The 19,083-nt window shown below is 43.4% G+C and overlaps 1 protein-coding gene across 1 annotated transcript in view; it reads right to left on the bottom strand.

Moving 5' to 3' along the window:
- Positions 1-1,859: 1,859 nt before the first annotated feature.
- Positions 1,860-19,083, bottom strand: part of LOC144583533 (uncharacterized) — a 194,497-nt gene continuing 177,273 nt past the window's right edge. The window contains exon 2 of the mRNA XM_078377436.1: positions 1,860-17,269. Coding sequence (XP_078233562.1) covers positions 14,342-16,996 — 2,655 coding nt within the window. The 5' untranslated portion in view covers positions 16,997-17,269 and the 3' untranslated portion in view covers positions 1,860-14,341. The remainder of the gene's footprint in view (positions 17,270-19,083) is intronic.

Below are 19,083 nucleotides of genomic sequence, written 5' to 3' on the forward strand. Positions count from 1 at the left end.
TATCATAATATTACTCTCATGTTGTATAATATTCTCAGGGTCTTCTAATAACATTCTTACTGAAAGTGATTCCAGATCCATGACCCAGCTTTATATCTATTTTAGTTTACCTAAAATAAAAACCACCATATTACATCTTTACCCTGATTACAGCTCCCTTATTTCAATTTAATTCTCCTTTTTAATATACAGAATATACCCTTTTACAATTCCCGATGTTAAATATATACATATTTTCAATATTAAGGGGCCCTTCCTTGTTTTCCCCTTTTTCATCTTTCTAGGTAATTCCCTCCCTGATTTTTCTTTTTGCATTTAGTATTTCTGTGTCTCTAAGCATTCTGCCATCTTTCATGTCCTCTGAAACCATTTTGTACATCTGATTTATGTCCACTAACTCTTTATGTACTTGGTCTATCTTCAATGGATCTTCCAGGCTTTTTTTTTTTTGTTAATTTTGCTGTTTTTATCCCTTTGTCTTCCCTTAGTACTCTCCTCTGATCCAAGACTGACGTTTCTCTTAGATTAATTTCCTCCAGCTCCTGTTTTGATTGGCATACATCATCTGGAACACTCTCATTTCCTTCTTCATTGTTCCCTGTTGCTTGTGGGCTATAATTCCTCTGATGTTGATTGGATAATTTTGCCTCTTGATAATGGGATCTCACTATTTCTAGTATTGTTTGAAGGGTAGATTTTATTTCATCCCAAAATTGTCCATGTTGTGCCATTCTGTTCCAGCTGCTCAAGTGCTTAGGCCAAGATTCAAGGTCCCCAAGTTTCACAGTCCAAATTGATGATTGTATCTGTATCCTAATTGATCTCTGGCAAATTGATGCTGACTAAACAGATATTCAAAGTTTCCAGAGTCATTTCAAAAAGTCCACTTTGGCTAAATAGGCCTGAACCAAATTTGAAACCCCAAAATACCAGGGTAGGGTGCAATATTTGTATCCGCGGCCTGATGGACTAATTCCACAGGTTTACAAATATCCAAGGCACAGTTTTTTAAAGGTCCACTTTAGGGTTAATTTATCCAGCCAGGCACAAAAGAAAATCAAGAAGAAATAAACAGATTCTCAGGCTTTAAGCAATGGCAGAGTACTCAAGTTCACCCCTCCTGGGCTCCATGCCAAAAGACTTCAAGTAGTCAAAACAAAGTCCAGATTTATCAAGTATAACTTACAGGAAAGTTTCTTAAGCTTTATGACGCCAAACTGTAATATTCTTGAAGTATATTTTAGATGTATTGAATGAATATGTTCCATTAATCTTTAAGTCATTTTCTTTCCATCAGCTATCCCTCTCACCAGATTTTTGCCGCTTTGTAGTTACTGAGATAGATAGCGGTTCTTTTTTCCATATATAGAAATCTCCAGGGGTACATAAGCAATTAGTTGTAAAAATATATCTCACCCAATGGTAAACAGTGATGCCAGAAAGCTGATTCTTGCTTCTTTTAGCCGGCTGCCGACGACTTGCAAGTGAGCCCAAGCTGCTTGTTTCTGCCCGTTGGCTGAATAGGGAGTTTCCTGGATCGAACAGGGGTGACCCCGCCCCCCATGATTAACAGGCTTCCCCCCAGTTCACCACCCCTCTGGGGTGGTTCCGACACCCTGGGGTGCCCCAAACAGGTCAGAATTCAGACCAGGGGACAGAGCTCTGTCCTCCTGCTGCTGTCTCGTTGCGACATCAAGCCGGAAGCCGGGATTTCAGTTTCAAGGGTCCTTTTACATAGATAAGGCTTTACCTATGGGCTGCTCGATATCGTGTGCCGCATTTGAAAAAATTAGCACTTTTATAGAATGGAAAATCAGGCAGAGGGCATGCTGTAATTCTACAGCCCATTACCTCAATGATTTTCTTTTTTGTGGAAGGAAAATTTGGGTAGGTGTAGCATGATTCTGGAGGAATTTCAAGCAGTGGCAAAAGAGCTCAGTTTGCTGCTTGCTGATGAGAAAATGGAGGGGCCTGCCATGTCTCCTACCTTTTTAGGGATTCAGTTAGATACAGAACAGCAGACTTCCAAGTTGCGCCAGAATAAATTACAGGATCTCATAGATAGAGTGACCAATCTGCTAGGCAGAGAAAAGGTGACTCTCAAGGAGCTCCAAGAGGTGGTAGGGCATTTAAATTTTGTGTGTAGGGTTGTGGCGCTGTGCCGTGCCTTTTTAAGGCAGCTTTGTAGTGCCATGTCTGGCCTTAAGCAACCTACACACAAGACCAGGCTAACCAAAGGTATGAAGGATGACCTTAGGGTTTGGTTGCAATTTCTTGAAAGATTCAATGGTACTTCTTTCTGGAAATCAGAAATTAGTTTGCGAGCTGATTTCCAAGTGAATTCCAATGCTGCAGGGGCAGTAGGTTTTGGGATTTACTTTCAGGGCAGATGGCGTGCTGGTACATGGCCCAAGGCCTGGCACCGCACAGGCGTCATGAGGGATTTGACATTCTTTGAATTTTTCCCGATTGTAGGGGCTTTGGATGGAGGAATGGTCGAATGCAGTGGTCCATCATCAACAATCTGACTTCTCATTCCAATAGAGTAATGGATTTGGTTAGGGCACTCACCTTGAGGGCATTGCAGTCTAATGTGTTAGTGCATGTCTGTCATATTCCCGGCATTGACAATAGTATAGCTGATGCTCTTTCACGCCAACAGATCGAACACTTCAGGGAGCTTACCCCAGAGACCAGAGATTTGCCACAGGTTGTTCCAGAGGAGGTTTGGCAGATTGGCATGAAGAAGCATCTAGAGCAATAGGTATGGCTCTCGCTCCCAGAACTAGAAAGGATTATGTAGCAGCAAGTGCAGAGTTTCAGGAATTCCAGAAGACAATGCAGTTGGAACCGGTTTGGCCTGTTCCGGTGGAGCATCTTCAACAATTCATAGTTAGTTTACACAGGAAAGGGCTAGCGCCGGGTACCATACAGGGCAAGCTGTCAGCCCTGGCAAAAATTAATGGGTATAAACATTTCTCCTGCGACTTTAGGATTAGGAAAATGTTAGAGGGTTGGAGCAGGGAAAAGGGACGGGTGTATGACTCAAGGACACATATGTCTCCAGCTCTCCTCGAACAATTAGGAGAACAATGGAACAAACTGTGTAGGGACCAATATGAAATTACACTGTTTAAAGTGGCTGCTTTAATTGCCTTTTTCGGCACTCTTAGAGTTAGCAAACTAGTGGCAAACTAGCCTCTTTCCCGTGGGGGAATGATTTAGGCCTTGGTGCCCATGTGCACATTACCTGGTGAGGCATGCGTGGCATGCAGTAGATACAACTTAGGCCTTTGGCCACTCTCTGCCTGATATTTTAGTATTCCACCTGGGAGGCAATGATCTACCTGGATCAGCTGGTAAAGCTTTGATCCTAGATATTTTGAGGGACCTCATGAGGTTGAAGGCTAGATACCCAGCAATGCGGATTGTGTGGTCCACAATCATTCTGAGGTTAGCCTAGAGAGGCGCCTGGAATTTTGATGCAGTTATCAAGGCCCGGCGGGGCATTAACAGAGAAGTTTGTCGAGGTGTCTGCAGCGGCAGTCTTGGATCCATGGTTAGCCACCACAGGATCACTGTGAGTGATATGAAACATTTTCGTGGTGATGGCATCCACCTGTCTGATGCAGGTTTGGACATATTCTTAGAGGATATTAAAGGGGGGCTGCTTTTGGAGCTCGAGGTGCTTCGTGGTGGGCATAAGACATAGCTATGCTAGTCTGTATGCTGTGGCAGGTAAAGCGGAAAAACAGGTTGTCTCGGTGGGTCCTGTTTGTAATTCAAGTTAGCCAACAGCACTTCTGACCTCTCGGCTCTATGGATCATGCGATTACAGAGCCGATGTGGGGAAGATGCGCTGGGCCATTTCCGGACCAACAGTCATCAATTAAAGATGTCTGGAGGTTGGGGGTGTTTGTTAGCGGCCTGCTGGGTTCTTGCTGTTGGTAAGACAGCCGGAACCTGGAGCCAGGGACTTGCCCAATGGCGTTTCAGGAGGTATTTCGATACCCCCGGCTTCTCCTGTTTCCGCACTGTGGCAGGCACCCTCTTTTTATAATAGTCAATAATTGATTGAATGAATTAAATAAAGTGTGGCCCATATTAAATCCATATTGTTGTCTCACATCCTTATTCCGGTGCTGGGGGGCAATGGACCATCTTTGAACAGTTGCCCCATTGTTTGGCTGAGTTTAAATTCAGGTTTTCTGAAGATAACATAACAGGAAAGTAATTTTTAATGGATCAGAAAACCAAAATTAAAGCATGGGAACTGGTGCTATATAAAAGCACTTCAATGAACTGATAGTCTAACAATATTAGAAGAGAAGGGAGGAACAATCTGTGATTGCTCCAGCTGTATTTCATTTTATGGTCTTCTAGCAAATCCACTGTTTCAAAGGCCTTATATATAAGAATCAGTGCTTTTGAATGTGCATTTTTGTCTTTAAACATGCCTCTTTGAACTGGGGAACTCTGTTGTTCTTTTAGCCACCCACAGTGGTAGAATATACCAGATGGGTGGGGTATAAATAAATAAATAAATAAATAAATAAATAAATAAATAAATAAATAAATAAATAAATAAATAAATAAATAAATAAATAAATAACAAAGAGATGTGCAAAATTAAACAGACAGTTGTGCAAGAGCTTTTGTTCTGCTTTCAACATACTAGTCAAGTTGTTGTGTTCAACCTCCATTGTCTCTAGTCTTTTTTTGATGAATAACACGACATGTTTCACTGTCTTTCCATTATGAATACATGTTTTTTCTACTGGTGTTTTTAATCAGGAGATATGGGAGGTGGGTGGAAATTTACTTTTTTGTGCAGAGATTCCAACTCTTCCTTTTTCTGCAAGCTGTTTCCATATATTCTGCTTGCCTGGAGGTGTGGCCTTATCCTTTTCCTTATCACCAACAAGGATTTCTTTGTGACTGATGTATATGGGAATGCCACATTGATGTTGATGCCAAAGCAAACTCTTTGAGGCCAAAGCCAATGGAATACTTTATCACATACAATAAACACTTATCAACCCTGTGATAGTCTGGGCAAAGAAAATCACTTTCATATCTCACAGAGGCCAGTTCATCAGGTGACTGCCATGGGCTGCCATTACAAAATGAGCAAAAGATGAAAGTGAATTCTATTGCCTGGAGATGCAAATGACATCAGACTATCATGGCAGCAATGATAAGTGATTATTATGCATATCAAAGTGTTTCACTGGCTTCAGCTCTGAATTTTATTTGTAACAAGGAGTTATGAAGATGTACTGCATAAGTTTCAACTGAGTCCAGCAGGGCTCATTTCTGTGTCAAAATCTTTGGAAACATTTCCTCTTTTGAGACTAAGAATGGAAATGATGTGGGAAATGATACGTGTCTTTGTAGAGGCTCCAACAACCCTGCGAGAATACATCTATCTTCGTTCACCTTGACATGAACATCATATTGGAACCTAACCTGGGAAGATTATCAGCCTGGTGTCTTTTTCTGAGTATGACAAACAAGGTCTTGGACACCTGCAAGTTTAGCTCATTATAGAATTGCCATCTGTTTTAAAATACATTTAACTATAACAGCCAAAAAACAAAAGAACATTTTTAGAAAGCATAAATTGCTTTGCATCATCCATAGCAAAATGCCAGACCCCCCCCCCCCCCAAATTGTGTGGGGCAGGGGGATCAATCCTATCTTGTTCAACATTTAGGTCACCTTGTGGAAATCTCAGCATAATGGCAATCTCAGCAAGTATCTCAAGGGAATCACACTTGTTTTCTCGGATTTCTTTAGATTGCCCCCACGTTCCCAAACATTTTCTCCAGCAGATCAAATAGCTGAGTGTCACTCCTGCGGGATTTTTTTTCTCTTCATAGAAACTTTTGTTGTTGTTCTTTGCTCTCTGTAAAACCAATGGTAAAAATGACAGCTGTCTCTTAAAAACACTTTGAAGTCCCTGTGCATAGCAAATTGTCATTAATTTTTTATTTATATGCAGTAGCGAACCCCATGGAACTTTACCTGGTCCCTTTTCCCTGTTTTATCCCTCAAAAAGCAGATAGACAGGAACTAACTGGGGCATTCAACTTGGAACAGAGCTCCTTATTCCAGTGTATCACTCTACCACAGTGGTTCCCAACCAAGATATTCTTGGACTTAAACTCCTAGAAGCCTTCACCACTAGCTGTGTTGGCCAGGATTTCTGGGAGTTGTAGTCCAAGAATATCTGGGGAACCAAGGTTGGGAACCACTGCTCTAGCATTACACCAAACTGTCTCTTTCCCATGTTGATTTGTGGCGGGACCCATATTATTAGTATACAGGAGAGGTAAATTAACTCTGAAAAACTCTTTATTGACCCTGGTTCATTATGGGTTAGTTTTATTACTGTTTTTGATTAATTATGTTGATTTATAATATACAGAAAAATTCTTTATACAGTATCACAAAAAATTCAAATAAAACAAATGGATTAAAAAAGATCAGTGGCTACTACATAAATAATGTCAAGGCTGGAACATATTGATAGAGAAATAGTGCGAAATGTGCTTAATTTGCATGGTAAAAAATCTATGGAAATAGGGGCACCAATATTAAAGAACTGGAATATGACATTATGATGTGTTAAATTAAATGACTGCATATCCTGCCATCTTCCTTCTCTTCAGAGTGTGTGAAGAGGCCTCAAAAATATAGCATGTTAGGAGAGGGATTGAAAGACTCAAGAGCTAGTGAACAGAGCAATAGTGGCTGCAGCTGCCTCACTCAGTGCTTTTCTCATACTGGCAGGCTGACATGTGGTCAGTAGGTGTAGCTCTGCTATTTTTAGCACTGTAATCCAGCCTGCCACCAGTCTTCTGCCAAGCTTTAGGCAGAGGCAAACATAAGAAGTCTTTCAGGGGGAATTTTGCCCAGGACTCTCTCAAACATGGTGCCGTTGGCCCTAATTCAGTGTTAAGATCACATCATGGCAAACAAGTAGAATAATAAAATAACAGAATAGAATGCAGCAGTTGAAATAACTAAGCACAGAATGAATTTTAAAAACTCAAATGAACCATAATACAACCACTGAAAATATGCATAATTAACTTGTAAACCGCCCAGAGAGTGCTTGAAGCACTATGGGGCGGTATAGAAGCAGCACACTTTGCTTTGCTTTTTAATCACACAAGAGGCCAAACTCCTGGACAAATAAAAAAAGTCTACTCTCAGTGCCAGAAAGAAATTTCTTCAGTCTAAAAAGAATATACAGAATAATCTCAGTCAGACCATCCAGGCACACAAACCTCTGATGAACAACAACTTCAGTTCAAAATATTGAATCATAGAATAACTGGGTTGGAAGAAGCTTGTAAGGCCATTGAGTACAACCTCCTTCTCAATGCTGGAATTCAAATCAAAGCAGACCTATATATGGTTGTCCAATTTTCTTCTGAACACTCCTCCACTGTTGAAGTGGTCACCACCTCCCAAGGTAATCAGTTCCATTGTTGTACTGCTCTAACAGTTAAGAAGTTTTTCCTGATATTTGGCCTCAATCTAGCATCCTGTAGCTTGTGCCCATTATTACGTGTCCTGCACTATGGTCCTGACAGCCATGTGTCCTTGGCTGGCCATGATCTGACCAGCCCCAGGCCTCTAGCTCCCTGTCTCTTGGCAACCTTTGGCCCAGAGGTGTCCCCTGCACAGTAATCTCATGATCTGCAGCTCTGAGGGTTCAGATGTGCTATAGCCAGCTTGAACTCCATGGGGAACTCACTGATCTATCTTCATTCTGCACTACCCACCACTGGAGGGAACTAGCTTAGCTATGTTCCCTGCCCGCCATAATATCCAATTCCAGCTGCAGGCCCCTTTGGAGATCTTGCAAAAAGATCTCCAAACCCATGTGTGACAAATGGATCCTGTCATTTCTAAACAGCTCAGATCATCGCGGACTTATCACCAGGTGTCCGATCACCGAGCACAACTCTTTGCACTCCACTCTACATACTTCTCAATTTACATTCCTTTGAGCTTTGTTAATGCAATGAGAGGGACAGTCAGCCCTCAACATGATCCTGGGAATCATCGTGGATGACACAATTTGGGTATGTGTGCGCCAACTTTCATGCATGCAAATCCTTCAGAATCTCAATTAAAGATTTGCCAGTCTGCCTGACCAGGTCAGTCAAAGAAGTCATAGAAAAGTGAAGGTGGAAGGGGCCTACAAGTCCATCATGTCCAACCCCCTGCTCAACGTAGGGATACAACCAAAGCATATCAGCCAGGTGAGTATCTTTTTCTTGAATGCCTCCAGTGTTGGAACACTCACCAACTCCCGAGGTAACTGGTTCCACTGTTGTACTGCTCTAACAGTTGGGAGTTTTTCCTGATATTCAACCAAAATCTACTTTCCTATAACTTGAGCCCATTGTTGTGCTCTCCCTCCTCTGTATGACAGCCCTTCAATATTTGAAAAGTGCTATCATAGTTTTCTTTTCTCAAGGTTAACATGCCCAATTCTTTCAGCCTTTCCTCATAAGGCTTGGTGGCCACCTCTGAACTTGTTCCAATTTATTAGTGTGGCGATTCCTTCTGAAGTCCCTACCCCCACAGGCCTTCACAAGGTTCTTGCTCTTCTTCCTTCTTCGCTGCTATCAGATATTAATGTTTCAATATCAATTGAGTGTGGAGACAAATGTGCTTTTAAAACTTAATTCTTTTATTTGATCAGGGAAGTTATTAAATGATAAATATTCATTTGATTAACCACAGGCTGATAATCACTTATATTTGAAACTAATCAGATACAACTTCAGAACTCTCTTAACCTTCTATTCCAATTTACGTTCTTACAGATCTCTAACTCACTCTCTAGTCACTTTCAAGATACACACAGTCTCTTTCTTCCAGATTCTCTCAGACTCCATCTCCATCCAGTCATTATATCTAGCTCCCTCCCCCCTTGGCTCCACCTTCCGACCACTCATTGGCTCCTGCTTTAATGTTCTGCGGTGACGGGCAGGTGTGGGCAGGGCTGTTCGCTACACACCTCCCCACTTAAAAAGTTGTTTCATGGGGTAAAACCTATAGTGGTTTACCCTCATGAACAATGAGGAGCTTTAATGTAGCACACCATCAACTTCACAACATTACAATCAAACCATACTACCTTCGAATGTAGGTAACATCCAAACAACCTTTATGATCACTATACATTAAACCTTGTAATTCAAACACTAGTTCAATTACAATAGTCACCATTTCAATCATCTACACAGGTGCTTACCCAACAACATCACATAACACTTTTAATACTCACAGACCTTTTTTTCATTGAACCCCCAGCATAGAACATTAAACACGGTCCAATTAACATTCTATTGCATTTGCCATTTTACCAAAGTCTATTCCCTTCGTCTTCAGTCTAAGGCAGACTGCTACCATTCTGAGTCTCTTTTTTCCAGTTTTGTGGCATTAGAATTCTCTCTCTCCACAACATGTTTTGTCCTTTTCAAAAGTCCAGCATCATAGTCATGGCGGAGTGGTAGTGCTTATAAAGGAAATGTCCTACCCTCCAGCATGGTTTGAGATGTGGTGAAGTCTCACTCCCTCAGCACCTTCACGATACTCACAAATCACCGATGGCTGAGGCCTCTCACCAACCTGCAGCTTCCCTCTCTGGAACATTCTAGGATGAAGGAACTTGCAGTCATCCGCCTGCTCGGCATGGCTCCTGTTTCGAATCCGGACCCTTCCGCAATGTTTATGCCTCTGTGGCACTCAGGACCTCTCCGTATGCAGTCTGCCACCAGCGTGGTCTTCCATTTCTCTTTCCGCCGTGTTATTTTAGCTGCTCTACATAGTTTCACCTCTCTTTCTGGAGCAGATATCGTGATGCCCTTGGTTAAACCCTTTAAGTAGGGCCTAGCAAGATCAAGTCTAACTCTCAATCCTTTTGTCTTTTGCACCACTGGCAGGGTTGGACTACGTTTCACTCTATTTAGCTTTTGATAGGTCACCCCTCTGCCTTTCCAATATGGACATGTATGGTTTCTCTTGGGTTTTTCCCTTCTCTTATATCACCCAAACTTCACATTCTGGCCCCACAGTTTGACTAGATAGGTTCGGACTCTGTAAGTTGTAACTGCCTGTGGGCGTATGTCCCCGGTGTCAGCCCTGTGCACTACACCCTTGGCTACTCGGGGCTTGTCGGAGAAAACCTGCTTGTACTTCCTAAGCATGGCTCTAGCTTCTTTTAGTTGTTCTGGGGAAAGTGAGTGACTGATTTGGACCCCCTCTGGGGTGTATTTGGGTCCGCCCCTCCCTTCCCCATAAGGTAACTCGAGGTTTTCACTGTCTGCTTCTTTCAATGCCAGCAAGACAGTGTTTTCCTTTACATAGAACGGCTCGATCATTTCCCCCTGGTCCACTATACTGCTTGTCTTTCCCTCTAACAGTTTAATATAATCTACCTCGTTCACTTGGGAGGTTACTTGCATCATCTTGGAAGGGAAAGAGGTTCCTAAAAATGTGACTAACTCAGCAGCAAACCCCATGCTATACATATACATCAGCAGAGCATCTGCAATGGTCTGAGTCCCAATATTTCTCAGGGGAATTGCTTCGGGATAACGTGTTGCATAGTCAACGATAATCAGAGTGAATCTGTTTCCCCTCTGGGTAACTCTGGGTAATGGTCCAACTATGTCTAAACCCATGCGTTGGAAAGGGTTTGTAAAGACAGGTAAAGGACACAACTTCGCTTTTGAATTGTCACTATTATCCCCTCGACCCTGACCTACTTCACACCTCTGGCCAAATTCTTTTATCTGCTCCTCCAAATCAAGCCAGTAAAGGTTTTGAGCAATTCTTGGTTTAGTTTTTGCGATGTCCATATGAGCTGCAAAGGCGTGCCCTCTCTCTACTATCTCCACTCGATATCTGAGAGGAACAATCAGTTGTACGTGGCAAGTCTCCCCTCCCCCACTGGGATTCACTAAGGTCTCTCTGTACAAAAAGTCTTTTTCTAGGAAGAACCTTTCTGGACTCTTGGGGGTTAACTGACCTTCACCAACTTTCTTAAAACATTTACCCAGCATGGGATCTGCTCTTTGTTCCCTTTTAAATGTGTTTTCTAGGGAAATCTTAAAAGGGTTTTAATTCCGCTGTAAAATCTCCTCCTCCAACCATATCTGTATTAATTTCACCCTTATTCTTTGCTTCTTCTCATTCTTTCTCCTGGGAGCGAGTCTGCACTAAAATACTTTTGACATGCTCAGTGAGATCAATCCCAAGTAAACAGGGTGCAGGCAATCAATTAGCTGCACCTATTCACTATAATCCTTCCCACCCTTTGTATCTTATAGGTACCTCAGCCACTGGCATGGTAATTATTTCTGACCCTATCCCTTTAACTGACAAGCTTTCACCTTTCAATATGTATTCTGGAGGGATTATGTTTGGATGGCACAAAGTAACTTGAGAGCAAGAGTCTTTCAGAGCCATACATTTTGTCTTAATTATGTAAATGCTGTCCCCAGAACTTTTAAAAAGCTCTTGATTGGTTTCAATTAAATAGCAATGGAGGATCTCAGTTTCAGACAGCTGTTCATGACTCTTTGCCCTGGCTGTACAGTGGTGCCTCGCAAGACGAGTGCTCCGTTTTACAATGAAATCGCATTACGATGAAGTTTTTGCGATCGCAAAAGCGATCGCAAAATGATGTTTCCTATGGGGGAATTTCGCTTTGCGATGATTGGTTCCCTGCTTAGGGAACCGATTCTCCCAAAACGATGATTTTCCCTACAGCTGCTCGGCGGTTTCAAAATGGCCTCCGGGTTAAAAAAAAATGGCTGCCAGCTCTTTTCTGGGACGGATTCCTCACTGGACGGGCAGCGAAAGTGGCTGCGCTATGGAGGATCTTCACTGGCCGGTGAGTTTCGAGCCCATAGGAATGCATTAATCAGGTTTTAATGCGTTTCTATGGGCTTTTTAATTTCACTTTACGATGTTTTTGTTCTACAGTGATTTCGCTGGAACAAATTAACATCGTAATGCGAGGTACAACTGTACTTGCATTAGGAGTTACTGTTTCGCACTCCTCTGAGGTAACTTTGTTTTGCTGCATACAGTATACTGACAGGCTTAAGTAAATTTGCCTTCTGACCTCCCTCTTTAGCTTTAGCACATTGTGAAATGAAATCACCTTTCTCTTTGCATCCAAAACAAGATCTGAAGTTTTTCTGTTCTGAACTAAGGGTTTTATCTCCCTTCCCTTCCCAGTTCTTGTTTTTATGCTGGCTCAGTTCTGTGGGCTTGCCTACAAAATGGCTGCTGCCTACCTATTGGTCCATGAGGTAACTTCCGGGATCTTTTTTACTGTCATCCCAAGTCTTCCTTCCCACTTTTACCTCAGAAAAAGATGGGTTTCATATTTGTGAAATAAAATCTGCGACCTCGCCAGCTTCCTGAATGTCTTTGGGCTTTTCATCTCTCACTAGGTACCTCAGGTCTCCTGGTAGAAGTGAATAGAACTGTTCTAGCCCCATGATGTTCTTAATATCTTGTACAGACTCAAGCCCTTCCTGTGGGAGCCATTTGTCAAGATATTTGATCAAGTTTGCCCCCAATTGAGAGTAGGATTATTCAGGGTTTTTTTTTGTCAGTGTCCTGAACGTCCGCCTCAAATGCTCAGCATTGATGCCAAACCGTGAGAATACCAACTTTTTAAATTTTTCAGAATCTCTCACTAAATCCAATGGCATCTGGGTGTATATATCCACTAACTTGCCACTTATCTGGGACCTCATCACAATCATACGTTCTGATCCCTCCACTTCAAAATCTTCACACACACGCTCAAACAGAATCATAAAAATTTCAGGATCATCTCCCTTTCTAAATACAGGGAATCTTTTAAGGTCTGCCTTGGACAAATGTCTTTCTTCTGAATTAGACTGGCTATTATTTTTATTACTCTGGGCTGTCAGCTCCAACCTTCTTAGCTCAAATGATATCCTTTCCTTTTCCAGAGCTATCTTTTCCATCTCTAAGTCTCGCTGTCTTTCCTCAGCTCTAGCCTTAATCTCTAGCTGTCTTTCCTCAGCCCTCACTTTAGCTTCTAGCCATTTTAGCTGGAATTCTTGTTCCTTCTCTAATTTCCATTTTCAGAATTCTATAGAGTCCTCCCCCCTTGAGGTCTTCATCTCCTCCCTAAGGTAATTCCTCCAAGAGTTCCTTCCCCCTCTTGATCAGAGGCATCTGAAACCTCTGGAGGCACCTCTGCCTCCTTTTCCCCCCACATGGAGGGCATGTTTATTTATTTAGGACTCTGCTGAAATTTACAAGCCTCAGATTTAAAAGGAACACTGTTTTTCCTTCCTTTTCTTCAGTGAGTTAGAGTCTGTAATATAGTTGCTTCCCTGCCAATATTCACTGGGATGCTATGTTTAGACCTCTGGCTCCCAGCCAGGCCTTTAGCGTGAGACAAAGTTCTCCCTGCCTCTAGCCACCCAAAATAAACAGAAATATCAGCTTTCACTCTTTCCAGCTTTTGCTGATTTAAACTGTGACAAACCCAGACCTACTGGGATATGCCACAGTTTCACTAAGCTGCCACCAACCATTCCCTATAAGAAGTCACACAGACCAGGGATGGATTTTTAACAAATAAAAGAACAAGGTTTATTAAATAACACACAGGGAAAAATAAAAGGATCAAGTGAATAAGATACAGTAACGTGGCTTAGTCTCAATCATACATACACACAGTTTGGTTCACACAGAACACTTAACTTGAAGCACAGACCCTGAACCTATCAGTTCTGGCTAACCATACAGACACCTGAACCTATCAGGTTGGTACTGACTGACACACAGTAGTACCCTGTCTGACACACAGACTCCCACTCAAGCTTCTTCTCTCAGCTTCTCCTCCAGCTTCTCCTCCTCTTCACACAAGCTCCACATATATATACAGTACAGCCCCTCCTCCTGATGTCCCGCCTTCCACTCCCCATAGGATGGAACTTTCCCTCCAAACCCATGACAGACAGGTAACATCAGTGCTGTATGTAACACCTCCCCTCTTTATAAGTTGTTTTGTAGGGGGAAAGCTAAGGTGCTTTTCACCAAAAAACAACCTGGACCCAAAACAAACAAAAACAGTCATATAATAAAATACAATACCATACTTACTTATACTTACACTCTATTAGGCATTTAAACATTTACCATTAACAATACATCAAGTTACCTTTATTCATACAAACCAACATGTTTAATAAACAGACACATTTGACTTTTTGTCATCAAAATATATACATAGTCCATGTTTCTTTCGCCGTCTTCATTCTTCAGGTCTTCTTGACAAGGCGTCAGCAACACAGTTCACTGACCCTCTGACCACCTTCACTTCAAAGTCATAGTCTTGCAGATTTAAAGCCCACCTCATAAGTTTACTATTGTGGGTTTTCATTGTCTTTAACCATTGCAGTGGTGAATGGTCAGTGCACAGAATAAAATGTCTTCCCCATATGTAAGGCTTGGCCTTCTGGATCGCGTAGACTATGGCCAGGCACTCCTTCTCCACGGTTGCCAAATGTCTCTCACCTTTCTGGAGTTTCCTACTCAGGTAGGACACTGGATGCTGGTCACCATTTTCATCCTCCTGGCAAAGAACTGCTCCTACCCCGCTGTTAGACGCATCGGTGTAGATGATGAACTCCCGGTCGAAGTCTGGAGCACGCAGCACTGGATAGTTGATGAGCGCCTGCTTCAACCTCTGGAACGCCTCCTCACAGTCGCTGGTCCACGGGATGCGGTCATCAGTCTTCTTCCTCGTCAGATCGGTCAGCGGAGCCGCAATCTCGCTAAACCTCGGGATGAACTTTCTGTAGTAGCCCACCAACCCAAGAAATGATTTGACTTTTTTCTTGGTGTTGGGCCTGGGCCAATCACGAACTGCTTCTATCTTGGCCTCGAGGGGTTTTATCACTCCTCCCCCTACTATGTGACCCAAGTATTTTGTTTCTGGGCTACCCAGCTGCAGTTTGTTCTCTTTGCCGAGCCTAGGCCAAAGCACTTCCTCCCCTGGGTCAAAGTGCCTCTCCCTGGCTTTCTGGTCATCCCAAGCTTTCTTTCTGACCTTTTGAGCTTGCAGGTTTTCTGCTGCCAGCTCTAGGTTTCTCTTTAGGTCATTCATCAAGGTGTCTATGTATGTCACAACGTCTTGTGGGTCATCCTGGGTGATCTGCTCCCAATTTTGTTTGATCAAATCAAGGGGCCCTTTCACCCTTCTCCCAAATAAAAGTTCAAACGGACTGAACCCAGTACTGGCTTGTGGCACTGATCGATAAGCAAACAAAAGGGATTGCAGCTTCTGGTCCCAATTGTTTGGATTCTCTGCCAAGTAAGCCCTAATCATGCGCATTAGAGTCCCATTGAACTTCTCAGTTAACCCATTACTTTCAGGGTGATAGGCGGTGGTTTCCTTGTGCTTAATTCCACAGATTTGCCATAACCGTTTCATGAGCTTCGAAGTGAACGATGCGCCCAAATCTGTGATTATTTCTGAGGCAAATCCCATCCTGGACATATACCCCACCAAGGCATCTGCCACTGTGTTAGTTTCAATGTTAGTCAAGGGAATGGCTTCAGGGTACCTCGTGGCATGGTCCACAATGGTGAGAATGAACCTGTTCCCCCTCTTTGTGGCCTTGGGCAAAGGTCCCACAATATCCACCCCTATGCATTTGAACGGAGTGTCAATCACAGGCAGAGGGCACAACTTTGCTTTGGTCCTGTCGCGGTTATTCCCCTGCCTTTGACACACATCACATTGTTTACAGAATTCTTTGATCTGCTTCCCTATTTCAGGCCAGTAAAAATTCTGTGTGATTCTCTGCTGTGTTTTGTTCACCCCTAAGTGCGCAGCAAACATGTCAGAGTGCCCCCTTTGTAAGATCATGGGGCGATACTTTTCAGGTACCACTAGCTGACTTCGGATCCCATCTCCCCCTTTTGAGATATTCCTCAGGGTCTCTCTATACAAAATCCCCTTTTTCTCTAGAAATCTCACTGGGGTTTCAGGTGTTAGCTGGGCGTCTGTCACCTGTTCAAAACACTTTTGGAGAGTGGCGTCTGCCTTTTGCTCTTGGCCAAATCGGCTGTCTGTGGTTAAGGTTTCCACCACAGCTTCGGAACTCCCCTCTGCTTCCGTCTCTGGCTCATCATTACCCCCCTGAACTGTCCCCGTGGTGGCTTGTGAACGTGTAATCACTAGCACCCGTTTCACATGTTCAGCCAGGTCATTTCCCACGAGCACGGCTGCTGGCAGAGTCGATGAAATCGCTAGCCGCCAAACTCCCCTCCAGCCTTGAAAGTTCACAGGTACCTCCGCTACTGGCAGTGAGATCACCTGCCCCTCAATCCCTGCCACCTTCATGCTCTCATTTGGGATTATATATTCCCTAGGAATGATATCTGGATGGCACAGGGTCACCTGGGAACAAGTATCCCTCAGCCCCCTATACTGATGGTCAAGTATTCCTACGTCCACCCCTGCGGTTTCAAACAACTGCGAATCTGTTCTCACAAGTAAGCAGCGCTTGACCTCCACAAGAGGACCATTTTCCTCAGCCTGATCAGCAGATGTAACTGTTCCAGATTGAGTAGCCATGGCAACAGGCTCCCTCAGTGGCAAGGAGCTTTGCTCTTTCTGGACACAGAACACAGCTTTTGGCTTGGTTCCACTCAAATCATGAGGCACATTTCCTTTTAGCTGCTTTAATTTCTCACACTCTGAGATTAGGTGGCCCTTTCCCTGACAGAAATAACATTTTCTGCTGTACTTGGAGTCTTTCTCATCTGGTTTTGGTTTTCCCTCCAAAATCTGGTTCCTGGACTGGCTCTGCCCAGAAGTTTTATCAACAAAATGGCCGCCCATTTTTGGCGGGCTCTGAACTAACCCTTTGGAGTACTTAGGGTCCCATGTTTCCCTCATGTTTTCTTCAGAATAATTCAGGTTTTGATGTTGTGCCTTAACCTGTGTACCTTCTTTTGGTTTCTTTTCTAGCTGCGATTTCTTCTCTTTTATTCTCAACTCCAGCTCCTTTTGCTTAGCCTCAAACTCAGCCCTGATCTGTAAAATTTCTTCCTCAGCCCTAGCTTTTATCTCTTTTACTTTTTCTTCAGTCTTATCTCTGATTTCTTTTAATTTAATGTCTTTTTGCTGATTATATTTTTCAAGATCTTGCTCACTTTGTCTGGCCTGAGCCTCATACTTTTCTTTCTTTGACATTTCTTCCGCTGATAAATTGTTAATAAACTTATTTAGGAAATCCAATTCTAATTGTACCATTCTAATTTGGTGTTTCAGTTCCATCTCTTTTATCCTCATGTCCATTCCCCTTTTCTTGGCATCTGCCTCTGCCTGACTGATTTCAGCTCTTTCTCTGGCCTCCCTTTCCAATTGTCTCATTCTATATTCATGCTGTTGGGCTAGGAGCATTCTTCTGAGTTCTGAGGTCAGTTCTCCCGTGCTCTCATCCTGCACTGAGCCAAATTCCTCCTCAGAACCTTGGTCTCCCTGGGGTTCTCTCACTTTCCCCATTTCTGCCATTTGGTTTCGAGTCAAGGGCATAATCCCCCCCCAGAACAGGCTGCTTTCAAAAGTCAAGCCTCAAAATAAAGCAACCACTTTTTTTTTCTTTTGCCTCAGAAACAGCCTTCTATAGATTGCCGCTGTTCCTTCAGCACTAACTTGCAACTGTTGCCAGCCAGAGTCCAACCCCCCTCTGCTAGGCCTCTCAGCAGACAGGCTAGATCACTGCTACTTTACACAGTTTTGCCTCAGCTTTTTTCCCGCCCAAACAGGTTGCCTTAGAGCTCCCTAATCTAGTCCCACCAATCTGAGGTTACACGTTCTTCCACTAGCCTACCTCCCCGTGAGGTAAGCCTAGAAGATTACCTACGCGCTCTCAGATTGTCCCTGACTAGACCCCCCTTGCTCTGGGCACACTTGCCAAGGCTTTGCTGGACCACTGGACAACTGGACCAGTCGTATCCCACACGCTGGACACCAATCAATGTGACAAACCCAGACCTACTGGGATATGCCACAGTTTCACTAAGCTGCCACCAACCATTCCCTATAAGAAGTCACACAGACCAGGGATGGATTTTTAACAAATAAAAGAACAAGGTTTATTAAATAACACACAGGGAAAAATAAAAGGATCAAGTGAATAAGATACAGTAACGTGGCTTAGTCTCAATCATACATACACACAGTTTGGTTCACACAGAACACTTAACTTGAAGCACAGACCCTGAACCTATCAGTTCTGGCTAACCATACAGACACCTGAACCTATCAGGTTGGTACTGACTGACACACAGTAGTACCCTGTCTGACACACAGACTCCCACTCAAGCTTCTTCTCTCAGCTTCTCCTCCAGCTTCTCCTCCTCTTCACACAAGCTCCACATATATATACAGTACAGCCCCTCCTCCTGATGTCCCGCCTTCCACTCCCCATAGGATGGAACTTTCCCTCCAAACCCATGACAGACAGGTAACATCAGTGCTGTATGTAACATAAACCACCTCAAATTCTCAGACCCTGGCCTCCACTTTGCCCCCTCAGGGCTCTCTCCTTTCAGCTCAGGATGAGCTAGGCAAGTGGACCCTTCTCTGCCTGAGGCAAACTCTTTCCAGAAATGGTTTCCTCAGAGCCTGTCCTTAACTTAGCCCCCCCGATCTGAACTTAGGTGCCTCCCCACTAAGCTTTTCCCCCTGAAAAGCTCTAGGGAGTTACCCACTCGATCCACCCGAAGAGTCCCCAAAAGGGCTACCAACGACACAGCCCTAAACAGCCCCACTTCTAAACTATCCCTACAAATATCCTTCCAAATTTTACTAAGCGGCACTAGAACTGCAGGTGTAAAAGGTGATCTATCATCTGGAATCCTGGCCATTTCCTTACTCCATCCCTCAATCATTTTCCTAATATGATAATCTCCTGTGAAATCAGGGTATCCTTGTACTTTTGCATGAAATGCTAAAGCCAACTTCTTACCTTTTATAAA

This window comes from Pogona vitticeps, chromosome 6 (assembly GCF_051106095.1).
Source record: "Pogona vitticeps strain Pit_001003342236 chromosome 6, PviZW2.1, whole genome shotgun sequence".
Classification (NCBI taxonomy): domain Eukaryota; kingdom Metazoa; phylum Chordata; class Lepidosauria; order Squamata; family Agamidae; genus Pogona; species Pogona vitticeps.